Source organism: Solanum verrucosum, unplaced genomic scaffold (assembly GCF_900185275.1).
Source record: "Solanum verrucosum unplaced genomic scaffold, falcon-dt-bn FXZP01000218.1, whole genome shotgun sequence".
NCBI lineage: Eukaryota > Viridiplantae > Streptophyta > Magnoliopsida > Solanales > Solanaceae > Solanum > Solanum verrucosum.
In genome coordinates, this window is record NW_026020464.1 from 734,993 (window position 1) to 751,221 (window position 16,229).

The window sequence follows — 16,229 nt, forward strand, 5'->3', positions numbered from 1 at the left end:
TTTAGTTAATGATTTGGGATTGATTTGTATTAGGATTCCATATATAGAAATAAGAGTTTGAGTTATATGCAATAATAGAAAATACGTAATTACATTATTTACAAGTAAAATATATTTTTTCAAAGACACTATTCACAAGACGACTTGTCAAACTCCACGTCATCACAAGACGACTTTAATTTTAAAAAATTAAATCGACAGGATTAAATTGCTCGATGTGGAGCAAATATCGAATGCAAGTAATTATTTATCGTGTGATGTTTCAAATTTGACTTTATTTGAGGTATACTTAGGTGTTAAATTGTGTGTTTTATTGTTGAAATTAGAAGATAAAGTTATTGATGTTGAACAAAAAATTATTTACGTCAAAGTACTGGTGTGAGTTCGATTCTCATTGTCCCTCGAGAGAAAAGAGAGGAAGTTTCTTTAAGAGGCAAATTAGGTGTGAGTCATAGTCCAACTAGACATGAAAAGTTTAAAGTTAAATTGATTCTAAATATAAATAAATCATTCTTTTTTGAAAATATAAATCATTCTTTTTAAAGCAGACTAAAACGGAAATAGTATCATATAAACATGAACAACAGTAATAATTTGTTTTACAATAAAACAGAACTTATGTTGGGTGCATCTAAGTCAGTGAGGAGTGAGCTTCTGTGGTTTGGGCTTCAGCAACATATATAGACTCCTCTTATGGTGATTTCTCTTTCTCTGGCAAGAGCATCGATTTCACTTCCAAAAAATGCCCTCATCGCCTATTTCTTATACGAATAACATCGATCAGAGGCTCGGAAATCATGCACAGTGATAGAACATAGACAAGTAAGAACCAGAAGATCAACACATTGTCATTGGCAGGTCAATTGGTGAGATGATTGATGATGCATTCACAGGGGCAAGCAGACATGTCGACAATGACCTGCTCGTTGTTTACTAGTAGATTGTATGTGGATTACTAGTGGTTCAATCCTATGTTTACTCATAAAGATGCAGTATGTACCTTTGTCACCAATGCCAGGGAAATCAGTGAAATTTGTATTCGTAGAATCGCATTTCAGGCATGTTATCTTATGTAAATAGAACACCATCGAACTCTGTTGCGGGTCTGGCCTAGACTTCCAGGCTCACATATGTGCTTTCTAGTTCATCGTCCCGTCTTTGCTTATCCCACAAATCTGAATTACTCCTCCTGGAACTTCCACACATAACGAGTGTGCTAAAAACTTGAACAAGAAAAGAGCTTATGCACTCAGAATGACAACTTCTCCTCGATATATTCATGGACTTAAGTACTCGAGCGTTGTATCAACTAGATCATTTTCTTTGCTTTGATGTAAGGCTAATAGCTCTAGCACCTCATGGATATCTTTTGAGAATGGTTTCGAATTATCACCCGATAGAAATTCTTGCACCAAACTGTTTATCTCAATCAGACTGCAGCCCGGTGTTTTCTTCATGCTTTTACTTCTAATGAACTTCCGCATCCTTGATACACCATCCCACTTTCCGAGATCTGCATAAATGTTAGCGAGTAGAATGTAGTTCCCTGTATCTTCAGGTTCGAGCTCTAACAGATGTTCCATTGCAATAACTGCTATTTCAAGATTGCGATGAGTTCTGCAAGAACTCAACAGAGAACCCCATATAGCAGAGTCAGGCTTAACTGGCATGGTCTTGATGATTGCAAGAGCTCGTTCAAGACGTCCTGTACGCCCAAGAAGATCAACCAGACAACCATAATGCTCTATCCCGGGCTCTATGTTGTAATCATTTTTCATGGAATCAAAGTACCTCAAACCGTCATCACACAGACCAGCATGTGCACAAGCACATAGAAGACCAACAAAAGTGATCTCATTCGGTTCAACAGCAGACCTCTGCATTTCATGAAACAACTTCAACGCTTCTTGAGCTCTACCATGATTCGCTAGGCCACCAATCATTGTACTCCAGGAGATCACATCTCTTTCAGACATCTGATTAAACAACTGCCAAGCCTCGTTTACACTTCCACATTTCGCGTACATCTCCATCAACGCATTACAAACAGAAGTCTTCCTCAAATACCCATACTTCTCCGCGTAGAAATGAATCCACTTCCCTAACTCAAGCGCTCCAAGTTGCGCACAAGCAGGCAAAACCGAAACCAAACTAATCCAATCCGGTTTCACACCAACCATTTGCATCCTCCTAAAAACATCCAAAGCATCTCCATAACACCCCGTTTTCGTGTACCCCGAAATCATAGCAGTCCAAGAAACAATACTCTTATCCGGCATTACATCAAACAATGCTCTCGCCTTCCTCACTTGACGCAACCTTACATGTCCACAAATTAAACTATTCCATGAAATCACATCTCTATCAGACATTTCATCAAACACCAAATGTGCATCTCTCATTCGATCACATTTAACATACATATCCAATAACGAATTCGCAATCACATTACTATAATACAACCCAAATTTCCATACATGAACATGAAATTGTTCACCTACATCAACACGCAAAATTGCACTACATGATCTAATAACAAATGGATACGTATATTCATCGGGAGAAATTGTACATATCATCATTTGCTTATACACATTGATACATGAAATATATCTATGTTTATGTGTATAAGCTCTGATTATTGAGTTGTATAAATAGTTATTTGGATCTTCAACTTGTTTGAATAGCAATTTTGCATATTCTATTTCTCCATTTTTGTCACAAATCTCAACCATTTTGGTGACCAAATAACTACTCTGTGAAAGAGAAAATTTGACAATTTGAGCATGAATTTTCTTCAAAAAAACTGTGCTCTTGCAGTTTTTCAAAACAGGTATAAACATATCTTCCAATCCATTGACTGTTAAAAATCCAAATTTCATGTTCATGATTTCTCTACCTGTTTGTGTGTGGCTCAAGTGTAAGAACACTAAAGCATATTAGTTGAGTTATGCGAGTATTAAATTTTTACATAGCTTATAATATGTTTGATAATTGACTAGGAGATAAATTATTGATACATAAAATAAATTTGGTATGTAATTTGTAATTTAGAAATCAAATAATATACATATATAACAAATACATGAATAACTAATTTTTGTATTATTATTAATACATGCATGAAATAATTAATATATAGATTCATTTATAAATAACCCCTACAAATATACTCATACTCAACAAGACAACAACGTGTAGACGTCAACAAATCTGGTTAGACAAAGAATAGAGATAAACAAACTTAAAAGGTTAACTTAAGCTTGGTTGATAGTTGTTTCGGTCCTAGCTAGCTTCATGATCTAGAAAATCGATGATTAGTTCGAGAGTGTCAAAGAAAAGAGAAATCGGCCTTTCTATATAGTATAAGAAAAGTTAGATAGTTGTATATAGAATTAACAAGATCATCATGTTACTATATCTCCGGATGAAAGGAGAACAAAGGTATTAAGAAAAAGAATTTCCTAAAGATTTAAAAGTACTGCAATCTTAAAGCAACTAGTGAATCTATATTATCGAATGATATGGAAGACGGTCCGAACATACACACTTTAAATTTATATTATTACATATAGCTTCATTGAATTATATACATCAACTCATTATTATCAATTTTAACACTTCTATTAAAACACAACCATTTATTTATAACATCAGTTTCAACTATAAAAATCGTTTTACAATAACTTATTTTTAATCAACTAACACAAACGCGATCCATATATCTTTTTAAATAAAAGTAAAACATGCAAATTTCTCATATCCATATAGTCTAATAATTATGAAAATATTCATAGAAAAATATGTAAATTTTCTAATCTACATTTGGTGGTGGACATGTTGGCTTGTCATATTTGTAGAAGCAAGTACAAAAAACTTGTCCTTTTTGTTTCTCCACACACTGTGAAGTAACAAAATTTTCTCCAAATACAATATGGCAAAGTGATTGACAATGTGGTAATTCTGCATCTGAACAAGAAAAATCAATAACTTCATATGGGCATACAGTTTGAGCATTTGTTGAGAGAACTTGAGTCATTATGAAAATACCTGCAAATGATATATACACTAGAAGAGTTATAAAAACAATATATTATTTTTAACTCAATATTTTGACATAAAATATGTGTGTGGAACTTCTAATTGAATTTTCGATTTTCAATTCGTCTCTCGCACATGTTGGAAATCTTGCCGAAAATACTTGATTATGGGAATTCTCATAGCTTGAGGTATGTCAAAGATATTGTCCTTAAGGATAATCCCGTCTAGGTGTATACATCTACATTCAACAAGTCTTTCTAGTGTAAAACTAGAAACCAAAAACTAACAAAGATTTTTAAAAATAGAACTCAACACAATAGATTATGAGAAAGAAGAATTTATCTTGGAAATTAATGAGACAATAAAATGTTGAAATGTGTGATTATTTCATCTAAAGTTTAAGTTGTTGGAGATAACATATTCTCAACTCCCCCCACCCCCCACATGTGCGCTTGATTTTTTTATGTGGATCAAACACGTAGAAACTCTTTGATATGGATGACGGTGAGATTTGATCTAACTACTCTGATATCATATTGAAGTGTGTAACAATCTCATTTAAAACTTTAAGCTGGTAGAAAAGGCATACTTTTATTATTTAATTATATTCTCAAGATAAAGGACTAATAATTAATTTATGGCTAATAAATGTCATAAAAGTCATTTGTACAATTTAGTACGTATACCATATTGAATTTACTTGAAACGTTTTGACGATACTCATTTTTTACCAAAATTAATTGTAGGAGTTGCAAGAAGAAAAATGATTTTCATTCCTTTGAGATATCAAATATATTTTGCCAACAACACAATCTTCCAATTTAAATATTCATTCGAGCTCCAAGAAAATTTTAACCAAAACAAAGTAAAATCAAGTCTAGATAAATCATACTACTAATATATAATTCTTACTCAAGTTAAACAACTTCTCAATCCTTATAAACTCTATGCAATTTAAACATTGTTAATATACGTATTTGAGTTTATGTCAGAATCGATAAAGATAAATATAAGGTATACAAAATTCAAATTTCTAGATTCACTGAAATCCAAAATAATTAGAAGTTAAATCCAGCCTCCAATCCATCATCGGAAAATTCTAAAAAAATCAAATTTCGATTGAAATTGTAGGAAAACACACACATGTATATATATATATACACTCACCAAATGACGATGAATCAGAGTAGGCAAACAGCGATAAAAGCAAAGATGTAAACATTCAAAAGAAACAAAACAAAAGACGTAAGCACTTACGTCATAAAGAAAGAGACAGAAAGAGAATCTCATCAAAGGAGACGAGGACAAGCACTTGGACAGCTCACCTTATCTCTTCATGGTTAAAGAATTTTATCTTGTCGGTCATTCTTTTCGGAAAGACCGATATATATATATCACAAAAGTAAATAGCAATTATAGGTTTATACGTACCAAAAATATAAGCAATGAGAGAAATGGAACAACGAAAAGATGCACTGATTTTTTCCATTGCAGAAATTTTAGTGAATATAAAAAGTAGCAACTTCACTAATCTTTTTATATATGCTAGAATATAGAGGAGAATGCACTAATAGAGAGAATAATTTATAATAGGAAAATTATTGATGAAAAATCAAAGTTAGATTAGTTTATTAATTACCCTTAATTATTAATTAATATGTAGGATATGGAAAGCATAAGTTAAAAATATTTTGCTCCTTCCGTTCTATATTAGTTATCATGTTCACTTTTTTGACAATAAATTATGTGAACTTGAACTAGCGTTTTAAAATTATATTTTATTAATCAAATTAAAATGAGAAAAGTTGTTACTTGCCATACTTATTATATAGTTTTAATATTTAAATTTTAAATAGTAAATATTGAGTTGATCTAATCCAATTTAACTTTGAAAATGAGTTAAATTTATTTTTACAAAACATGACAACTAATTTGAAATGGAGAATTTTTTTTTTCTAATTTAAGAGGGAGTCTAATAATAATAAATGTTTTAAGTATTTTACTTACAATTTGAATAAGGGTGAGATTGACTTATCCATAATTATGTGTTAGTCTTCTTTTTCTTGCCCCTTTTGTTTTTGGAAAATTGACTTAAAGAGAAGTTAGACTTTTTATATTTTAAATTTTAATTATATATGCCTAAATAGAAATTAATACATAGGGAAAAAGAAAAAATAATTAAGCATTTTTCACTTTTAATATTAACACTGATAACACATGTTATTGCTTGATGAATTTAGATGAATCAGTAAATAGGTATATGTGAATCACATTATTTTAGAAATTGCTTTCGAAAATCCCAACTCAAATAACACATATTTAAGAACATACAAATAATAGACCTAACAAAACCAATTTCTCATCCATATAATCTACGATAACAACACACATCCATATAATCTACAATAACAACATTTATACTCAATGTAATATTCTCATATGAGATTTGAAAAAAAATAAAGTGTACACAGATTTTACTCTTAATTGTTAAAAATAAAACAATTATTTCTGAAAGACACCAACTCAGATAACGCACGTCAAAAACTATACAATCTATAGACATAACAAAACCAATTTCTCATTCATATAATCTACTACACTAACATACCCTGAAAAAAGTAAAATATACACAAATTTATTTTTGAAAGACTTCCAACTCAGATAACACAAATCAAAGAACGTACAAACAATACACATAACAAAACCAATTTCTCATCCATATAATCTACTACACTAATATACTTTGAAAAAGATAAAATATATACAAATCTGTTTCTGAAAGACTCCTAACTCAGACAACACATATCAAAGAGCATACAAATAATAAACCTAACAAAACCAATTTCTCATCCATATAATAATCTTATTACATAAATTTCCATATCAAAGTATGTAATTAATTAATTTCTAATAAATATTTGGTGGTGGACATGGTTTGTCACTCTTGTAGAAGCAAACACAAGTAGCTGCAATTCCTAATTTTTTTAACACACAATATGCAGTAATATAATTTTCTCTAAATTCCATCTGGCAACGTGATTGACAACCTGGTAATTCTATTTCAGTACAAGGAAAATTAATAACTTCATAAGGACATACGGTTTGAGCATTTGTTGAGAGAACCTCAGTCGTTACGAAAATCACTGCAAAATGAAACGCGACAAGTATTATTTAACATGGTATATAATATCATAACACATTTAGGTACGTACAAGATGGGGGTCAAAATTATTGGATTCTATCGAAACAAAGTACACGTAATTATTAGAAGAGAAAATAGCAATTGTAGGTGTATACATACCATAAATCTAAGCAGTGGAACAATGAAAAGATAAACTTAAATTTTCCATTTATGAAGAATAAAAAAATAGTCACTTCACTTATCTTTTTATAATAATAGAATTTAAGGCGATTGAAGTAATAGAGATATAATTATCTATAATAGGAAAACTCTTGATGAAAATCAGATTTAAATCATGTCATTGTTACAAATTAATTAATATGAAGAATATGGAACACTATATCTACTGTTGTACGTTTTATTTCCATTCTTTTGTAGAGGCTAAAAAGGAATTAAACTAAGGCCTCATTTATTGTTTTCGTTACTATATATTAAGACATCTAAATCTGAATGTATATCTGATTAATGATGCACATCCGTAGAACAAATATATGATATATTTATTTATTCAATTCTATACATATTTAAGTGCCTCTTTATACACATCCCAAATTAGAGGAGATGAATATCAGTTAATACCAAGTTTACAACCTACATCATATAACTAGTGATATTACACATACTAAGATAACTTAGAAAGTGGATTTGCTACGTTTAAAATAACTTCAATTCTTGTATTGTGAAAAAAACATTTCACTCTCTTTTCATCGAATGATCCTTCAATGTTTTAAAGCTTGAGTACAAGAAAATTATATAACAAGATACATATAAACACATTACATAACTTTGACAAACATATCAAATTTATCCAATGTACATAGCAATTTCAATACTATATCTTATAAATCTCAAGGCATGTAAATATCAAACTCACACGGGGATAATCCGTGGTTCAACGTAGAGGTACTTAAAAAGAAGAAGTGCATCGTTCTATTGGCAGCCTCAGCAGGGCATGGATAGAGGCGGAGCCAGGATTTGAACTTTATGGGTTCTAGTTCCGGCTGAACTCGTACATCGGCTTCTAGCTTCGCCCCTAGACTGCAGTATTTGATGGCATTCATCAGTGTGTAAATCATCTCAACCTTTTGATCTTGCTAGTGGCTTCTGTTATATTTTGGCCCCATGGGGAGTTTTCTAGGTGTAATAATCTTGTGAGTTGTTGAGAAGCCTCATGAAATTTATCTTCCGTGATACATGTCTCCGTCTTGAGAGCGAAAATAACGTCATTGACATCTTCATCCAGCTGAAGGTGGAAGAGGTGAGGAAATACCTGGAGAATAACACATAACGTGATTCAGATAAAACATCTAAAGCTGCGCTTAAGCTAATTTTATCTAATTGGTGCGACTAGTGCATTATGGATGATCTGTTATCAAATAGAAAACACCAATATATGGATGTTGGGCAGCAGATTTTCAGGCTATGTTGCTCGGACTCTTCAAACATGTCAGACTGATGCAATGCCGGATATCCTCCAAAAGTAACACTAATATTTTTGGAGGATCTGACAAGGTGTGGCAGCATTTTTGGTGTCATAGAAACATAATTACCGGATAGGCAAGCAAATTAACACATTCCTTGGAGGACAAAAAGCTACTATGTAATTCGCAAACTCGTGTCAGGAAGAGTTTAATTCTCACCGACTTCAATTTGGAGTAGATAGAATCCTTGATGGCTTGCGACCTCGATACCAAATTTATGACAAATAGTCCTTGATCAGAAAGAGAATCTTTTGCTGCCATAAGGAAAGACTCTTCAACAAAGTCCGCAGCAGGACAACTTAAACCAGAACTGCGAACCAGAGAAAAAGTATCAACAATTAGCTACTGAATATGGTGATATAGCGAAAAAAGAAAGATATATGTAAAGAAGAAACACATGGTGAATAGACCCATTTACCTCGAGTCTGAAGAATCCACATCAACAATGAGCATGTCGATTTTTTCTGTGCTTTTAAGTGGTGCACTAGACAGGATGGAATTACCATTGGAAGAAGGGACCTTTGCCTCAGAAACATTATTTTCATAACCATTGGTAACTGCATGAGCTGCATCCTTGACATACTTTAAACCATCAGTCACGTGTACCTGAAACACCAAAGACATTAAAAGATGACAGTTATAAGGTTTTACAAGCATCTGATATCTGAGTTACGCTTCTTCTATTATTTATGATAAGAGAAAAAAAGGTGAACCAATGTATAACATATTGCTTTCTTTAAATCACAGTTTTCATTATTAAACCTCTAAATAAGCTATTTTACTCACCTTGTATTTTTTATTTATAAGAAGTAGCCACCAAGAAAAGTCAAACATCAATTGAATTACTTTGGTGATCTTGAATGAATGCTGCATCTTGCATAGCATTTAGTTCTTTTCTTTTTTTTTGGATAAGGTCTACAATTTGGGTCGAGGGTCTATTAGAAACAGCATGTCTACCCAGACCCACCTGTGTAGGGGTAAGGTTTGCATACACCCCGCCCTCCCCAGACCCCACTTGTAGGATCACATTAGGTATGTTGTTGTTGATACAGTTTACACTTGCATTCAGTTATTAACTTATTAATGAAGAATAAGCAAAAGAGATAGGGGGGAGGAGAAGGAACAGAAGTAAGAAAAGGTGGAGTGGAGAATGTAAATTACCTTTAACCGTTCATCATCTCTAAACTCAAAATAGTCTCTAGCAAGATCTACAACCACAGGATCTAACTCCAACACCTGTAAATATCATTATGAGCCAGTTTGGCAAGGTAAGAAATAATAATTTAAAGGTTGCACATTTAGGTAGCCATAATTTACCTCGATCTCTGCAAAACTCAGGTGCTTACGTAGAAACATGGGAAGCAATCCTGCTCCAAGACCAATTACTACTGATCTCACCTGAAAAAAGCGACAATTGCAGTTTTAGCTAAAGCATCACCTGTACTTCCCAAGATGGACTAGAAGCTTCACATAAGTTAGTATAAAATTACTGAAGCCATATTCTAGTTCATAGATGTTGTGTTCTTCTCGATATGGATAAATATGTGGGTGGGTGGGTGGATGACTATGCATTTTTGTGTGTTAAGGAAAGAATTTAGAACTCTATTACGGTACTTCTTATGGTTCTTTATTATAACTTCGCTTTGCAATAATGACAATGGAAAACGGTAGGATGCGCAGTCTTAGCACAATAAATTTGCTCAGTGGCCATTTAGGTTAGTGTGGTTCTGATTTCATATGCTGTTTATGTTATGTTTCATCAGCAACCAGTTAATTAGTACTCTGTACTCTAGTATGATAGAGTGTTGCTTAACCTAAGTCGAGTTGTTTTTACACAATGTGTTAGAGATGTTTTGGTTAATATAAATGACAAAATTTGTATATGCAAGTCTTCTTTTTAGAAAAAAAGACACTAGTTGACTTCTTACCGTGCCTCCCGTAGATGCCAAACCATCCAAATGAGAAGATATCAATGTAAAACCAGAGATGATTCCAGTATGATATGAACTGGCCAAATAACTGTGGTCAACTTTCAAATCGTTGCTCAATCCTGCAAAAGAATTAATTTAATTGCACATCGTACTGACTCAAAGTTAGAATTGATGTCTTCAAATAAATGTCATAAGTACATTCAAACGGCTTCACTTCTCCTTTCCACTATTAGAAACATATCATATAAATTAGAATTAGGGTAAGGTTTAATGAAGAAAAGAGGGCTTAAGAGTATGAAGGATCATAAAGCTACCATCAGAAGACGAGACATTAGACCCAGATTTTTTCTGATTTCCTTTTTTCTTGGATTTTGAAGATGACTGGCCTATCTTCTGATTAATATCAGCTAAAGACTTCGGTGATCCTTCTTTTGATAGCACAGCCTCAGATTGAACTAAACTCTCCGTTCTTTGGAAAGTAAGGCGACGAAATATCACATCCTCAGATGCAAAGAGACGGCTAATATTGTCATCAACTTTCTCATAGATCACATCATCTACAATTATTGGACCAGTCAAGGGAGATGTGATCTACAAAAGACAATGTAATACATAAAATAGGTTAGAAATTAAGGTGAAAAACTTTTTATTAAGGCAAAACCATTTAAACAATATAACATGTTATGCACCAATTAAGATAGATTCAAAACCATAGCTATTCAACTTATTCTCAAGAAAAAAAAGAGTAAAATGACGGATAAAGAAATGGGTGGGCAATAAGAACAATCATACGAATGCTATTACGTAATGATAATTGATTTAAAGAATTTTCACTGACCTCTTGAACAATCTTTCGCTGTTTGATTCCATCACTTGCGGCCATAAAACTGAGAGAAGTACAAAAACTTACTGTAACTAAACTTCCCAATATTAGAAACACATATTTGTTGCTATATGAGTATTGAACTTATTGCTATATAGGCAAAGTTATTATTCAAACCATTTGAGAAGCACTAAAACAGCATTGCATATTACTTGATAACAGTGCTGGTGGGGGGTAACTGGTACACAGTGAAATAATCGAGGGAGCGTTCCAGCTGACCCATTGACCACCATTTATAAAAAAAAAAAAAAGGGATCTAAAACAGTGTTGGACATTATGATGGAGACACTAAAGACGTACATTTACAGCTTGAAAGAATTGACTATATATTAAGAGTTTTGGGAGTGCAAACTACACTAGGAAGTAGTTGAATTAATCGATCAGACAATAGGAACCAGTGGAATTGATTGATCAGACAATATACCACTTTCTACCCATTCAGCTCTTTATTGGGTAGCCATATTTTGGTAATGGATAATAAAGGAACTATCCACAAGTTAAATTCAAGAACTTCCCTTAAAATTGATAACCTATTCTATATCAATTACGGTAGATGGCTAAAGCTAAAGGTAAATTATAAGAAGTAAACTTACGGTATCTGAGCTTCATCGTCAAAATCTCCCGGCACCAATTGCATTATCAGAGGAGAGAGATCTTTCTGGATTAAATAAAAAGGAATATGCAACGAAGTTGATAAGAAACCACTATTTTCATCAACTGATGACACAACACAATATATCAACAAAATCTAGCAAAAGTCACCTGAATGTCATCCATATTGGCGTCTGAATGGCTAGAATCCAACAAAATCTAAGAACACAATTGACAATCCACCCCATCAGAGTTTTACAAAGATAACAAAATAGTAAAACAAGTGCATTTTAATGAATGAGTACCATTATTAAACGAGCAGCCTTAGAGCTTTCTACAACTGCCCATTGTCCTTCTTCTGAAGAGAACAGCCACTCATGAGCTCGAGTCTGAAATCTAAATATCAGTTAAATTCTTATACGCCTCAAAAAAAAGACTAATGAACTATGATCTAAGGACATAGAGTCACAAAACATAACATCAAATTAGGTCGACAGTCCAAATTTTCTTTTTTCATTTCCAATTAACATGACTTTTTTTTAATTTCCATTTAACACAACTTTCCCACACTATTGGCGGCGCAAACAACTATGTTAGACAAGGACATGATTAGTAAGAAATGAAAATTACCTACAACATGAAACTGTTCATAAACAGACAAAAAGAGGGTAACAATTTACTTACTGAAATACAAATTATAACATACAAATCCATAGGCCAAACTGGGAATATTATAAAACAACACAAAATTATGTCATCTTCCCATACCGGAAATATCATCATCCATCTACAGAGAGGCTCTCAATGACTCAATGTTGTACTTGTCAGAAAATTAAATAGATGAAAATCCAAAAAGTATTATCTGTTCCATCTCTTTATCCAACAGTGTTCATAGTTGATAGTACCAATTTCTGACTCATTAAAAATGGAACCATGTTAAATAAGGTTATTGACGTTGAATCTAAAGGGAGTCTTAATCTTTTCTTCGTAGATGAAACACCAGTTACCAGAAGAAAAAGAGAACTCCCAAAGAGGGGTCAGCTTAAACACTGGAAAAATATAATAATTTAACAAGCAACTTGATGAAAGTGGAGGAAACAAACCTTTGGTACAAGAAACACAGCACATTGATATGCAAAAGGTCCAAAGTCCTTTTGGGCATCGAGAAGCACAGCTCTGTAACAGAAAAGGGAAACCCCAGGTTCACCTAAACTAAGCTGAACTCTACGACTTGGACAAAGCTCTGCCAGATTTCCCTCAACTCCGATTTTCAAGTCTTCTAGTGCATATGTTATATCAGAACCACTGGAATAATCTGCACGTATTTTATTTTCATCCTCAAGTGCTTGAAAGAGTCCATGAACCTGTAAAGTAGAAAGAATAGCATCCCAAGATCTCATCACGATTCACGTGTATGTATAAGCATTCTTAGTGAGCCAGCAATTGAAAATATCATAATGGGATGAAAGCCTTTACCTGGTTCTTTAGACCACCAAAGGACGACTGATCAACAGTTGACGATATTTGGCACAAAGCAGGAGAATTTTCTTTCTCGGCTACCACCATAAAAGTCTGTAGGCTTGACCTGTCAGATGGTTTCAAAGCAATGGGATGAATCCCCATCTTCCACCCATACCGAAACTTCGGGAAGAGTAAACCTTACAAGAGAAGGATTAAGCAATGGAATGATCATTCTTGAACAATGTACAACAGTAACGGGTATAGTTTGAATCATAAGGAGCCAAAATGCATAAATATGCCAGGAGAGATTTTGATTACCTAATACATGAGACTCTGCCAAAGTGAGGCAAATAAATCTCCCCCCGACTTTTAGCAATCTTTTAACCTGGTCAGTTTCAGGGCATTTAGGCATGAGTCAGAACACAGCGGACTTGATCATTTGCCTAATAAAAAACGATAATATTTTGAGAGCATACATCAAATGAGTGTAACGATTAAAAATGAGAATCAAGTTTTATTTTTAGAACACCTCAGACAAATACTGAGTTCCTAACTTTGATCCAAGCTCAGGCTCCATTAAAGCATCCAATCCTCCCTTGTCGAGAACGGCACCAAAGCTCTCCTTTGCAAACTAAATCATAACAAAAATAGTTTAGAGGAGAATATAGTCCAAAAATAAAAAACTATTAAACATGAGAAACATCTTGCAAATTAAGAAGCATCCTTGACAAACAGCCAACAAGTAGCAACATTGCACCAGAAACAGGACATCGCAGGTTATTTATGTCCCCAAAGCCAAACAGAGCACTACTGTTCTTTTTTTTCAATTCTTTTTTATTGGTTTCTTTTGATAAGTGGGAACATTCATCCGGTCTTGAAAATGTATCTTCATCCTAAACTTGGCAGTTACACCATTTTATTATCGCAATTTTTGTCCCATCAAATGGTTAAATTTCTGCCCCACCAACATTTACGGGAAAGCTAAAATTTGTCACTAAATGGTACCTTTTTCTTTCATCTACTGCTTAAAGATAACATCTTTTCTCCTGGTACCATCTTAGTGACAGATTTACACTTCATGTTATAATACATTACTAATTTACTATTACCTGTTTTTAAAAAAATGACAAATTTTAACCTCTCGACAGCAGAAAATGCATGATATACATTCTATTGTATTAAAAACTATACTTTCTATATCCCATTTATGTGGCACCATTTGACTGTTAATTCAAACTAGTTTTGGAGCTTTTTCAGTTTTTGTAAATTGAAAACCTGAGTTCCAATATTTTTTTAAAAAGGTAACCTTTTTCAATATTTAACTCAAATAAACCTTCTAACAAAGCTCAAAAACTGCATTTGCAAACTCAAAAGTTCCAGAACTTCAAAGCAGCCTATCTAGTTCTATAGAGAAAACTTACCATCCAAATTCAAAATCAAAAATTCAATGTTTTAATTTGTGAAAGCTATCAAATAACATTACCAAAAGGCATCAAACATCTTAGAATGTACCAAAATAACAAACAATAACAATAACGCCTCAGTCTCAAACAAGTTAGGATCGGCTATTTGAATCCTCACTGAACATGTTACTCAATATAAACTCATAACAATTATGCCTCAGTTGCAATAAAACTGTATGAATCCTCACCGACCATGTTCTACAACAACAATCATAACAAGATATTTTCGATTTAGACCACCTATTCTATTGAGCTGCTCTTAACTATTTCCAATGTAACATAACTATCTACCTGCATATTCGTCATGTCCATGACACGCCATTTCATAACAGGTCTAGCCCGAATATTTCTTCTCAACATATCCGAAATAACAACTTTAGAGAAATCAACATTAGTAATATTACAAAACCCCTCATCATAGAGATACTCAGAGAGCTTCGAATTGCCACAACCCGGAACAAGAATTTGCAATTCTTTTGCAGAAACGGCGTCGTTTGATGATGGAATTGTGAGATTAGAGAGAAGTGGTTCTTTGAGCTGAGACCACTCTGCGTACCATTCAAAAGCATCATCTGAACCTCTGATAGTGAAGAAACTGTCCCAATTCTCTTTGCTTGTAAAATCTCCCAATGTTTTCAGCAATTCTTCTTGATTTTGGACCTTTTTTTTGCTGCTTTTTCCCCATTTCGCTGAGAAATGTGTTAGAAAAAATGCTGGATTTTGAGGTTTTTTTTTTTAGGGTTTAAGGTGTTTTGGGGAAGAAGAAGAAAGAAATATGAGGGTATTTTAGACATATGTATCCTAGTTGGCGGTCTACGTGTATTTTAGACATATGTATCCTATCGACATCTTACGGGGCTTCTAATAAGTTTTTACGTTATATTATATACTATGCATGTATTTACTTGTTAAACTTTATATAAATTACGTGTCTATTTATCTATATTCAAAATTGAAGGACATAGATGTTCGTTAAAATCAAGTTAAATAACATATTTATGTATTATATGTCTTTATTTTTTGCATATGAGAGATATAGGGAAAAAGCATTTTATGTGAGTGATTATAAAACATCACTTTTCACTTTGGAATTTGGTGACATAAGAAAATAATGTAATTGTTTGATAGACAATAATTTAATTATAATTAGCAACTAAAGATTTTAACTTGTCTATATTATGTTGTGTGGATATCCGA

At 33.0% G+C, this 16,229-nt stretch overlaps 2 protein-coding genes across 3 annotated transcripts; both read right to left on the minus strand.

Annotated features, from left to right (window-relative positions):
• Window positions 1–1,091: 1,091 nt before the first annotated feature.
• Window positions 1,092–2,888, minus strand: LOC125808850 (pentatricopeptide repeat-containing protein At2g20540-like). The gene has a single exon (XM_049488512.1). The coding sequence runs from the start codon at window positions 2,886–2,888 to the stop codon at window positions 1,278–1,280; it is 1,611 nt and encodes a 536-aa protein (XP_049344469.1). The 3' UTR covers window positions 1,092–1,277.
• A 5,063-nt stretch (window positions 2,889–7,951) lies between these two features.
• On the minus strand, window positions 7,952–15,774 carry LOC125808930 (uncharacterized). Of its 2 annotated transcripts, none has more exons than XM_049488606.1 (16): window positions 15,324–15,774; window positions 14,099–14,200; window positions 13,888–13,954; window positions 13,585–13,766; window positions 13,212–13,472; window positions 12,414–12,497; window positions 12,280–12,327; window positions 12,111–12,175; window positions 11,473–11,521; window positions 10,949–11,225; window positions 10,632–10,753; window positions 10,021–10,101; window positions 9,865–9,939; window positions 9,122–9,309; window positions 8,863–9,013; window positions 7,952–8,492 (listed from the first exon to the last, which is right to left on the minus strand). In XM_049488606.1, the coding sequence occupies exons 1-16, from the start codon at window positions 15,390–15,392 to the stop codon at window positions 8,295–8,297; spliced, it is 2,019 nt and encodes a 672-aa protein (XP_049344563.1). In that variant the 5' UTR covers window positions 15,393–15,774; the 3' UTR covers window positions 7,952–8,294. The 2 variants fall into 2 exon arrangements, with proteins under 2 accessions (XP_049344563.1, XP_049344564.1); XM_049488607.1 differs by having other exon boundaries at window positions 13,888–14,012; window positions 15,324–15,455.
• Window positions 15,775–16,229: the final 455 nt, after the last annotated feature.

Excerpts from the sequence above, each read along its gene's own strand:
- LOC125808850 (XM_049488512.1), bottom strand. The coding sequence starts at position 2,888 with ATGAACATGAAATTTGGATTTTTAACAGTCAATGGATTGGAAGATATG.
- LOC125808930 (XM_049488606.1), bottom strand. The coding sequence starts at position 15,392 with ATGTTGAGAAGAAATATTCGGGCTAGACCTGTTATGAAATGGCGTGTC. Across the intron at positions 10,102-10,631 it reads TGGCATCTACGGGAGGCACG|GTGAGATCAGTAGTAATTGG; the intron begins GTAAGAAGTCAA and ends CGCTTTTTTCAG. Across the intron at positions 9,940-10,020 it reads TGAGTTTTGCAGAGATCGAG|GTGTTGGAGTTAGATCCTGT; the intron begins GTAAATTATGGC and ends TGATATTTACAG.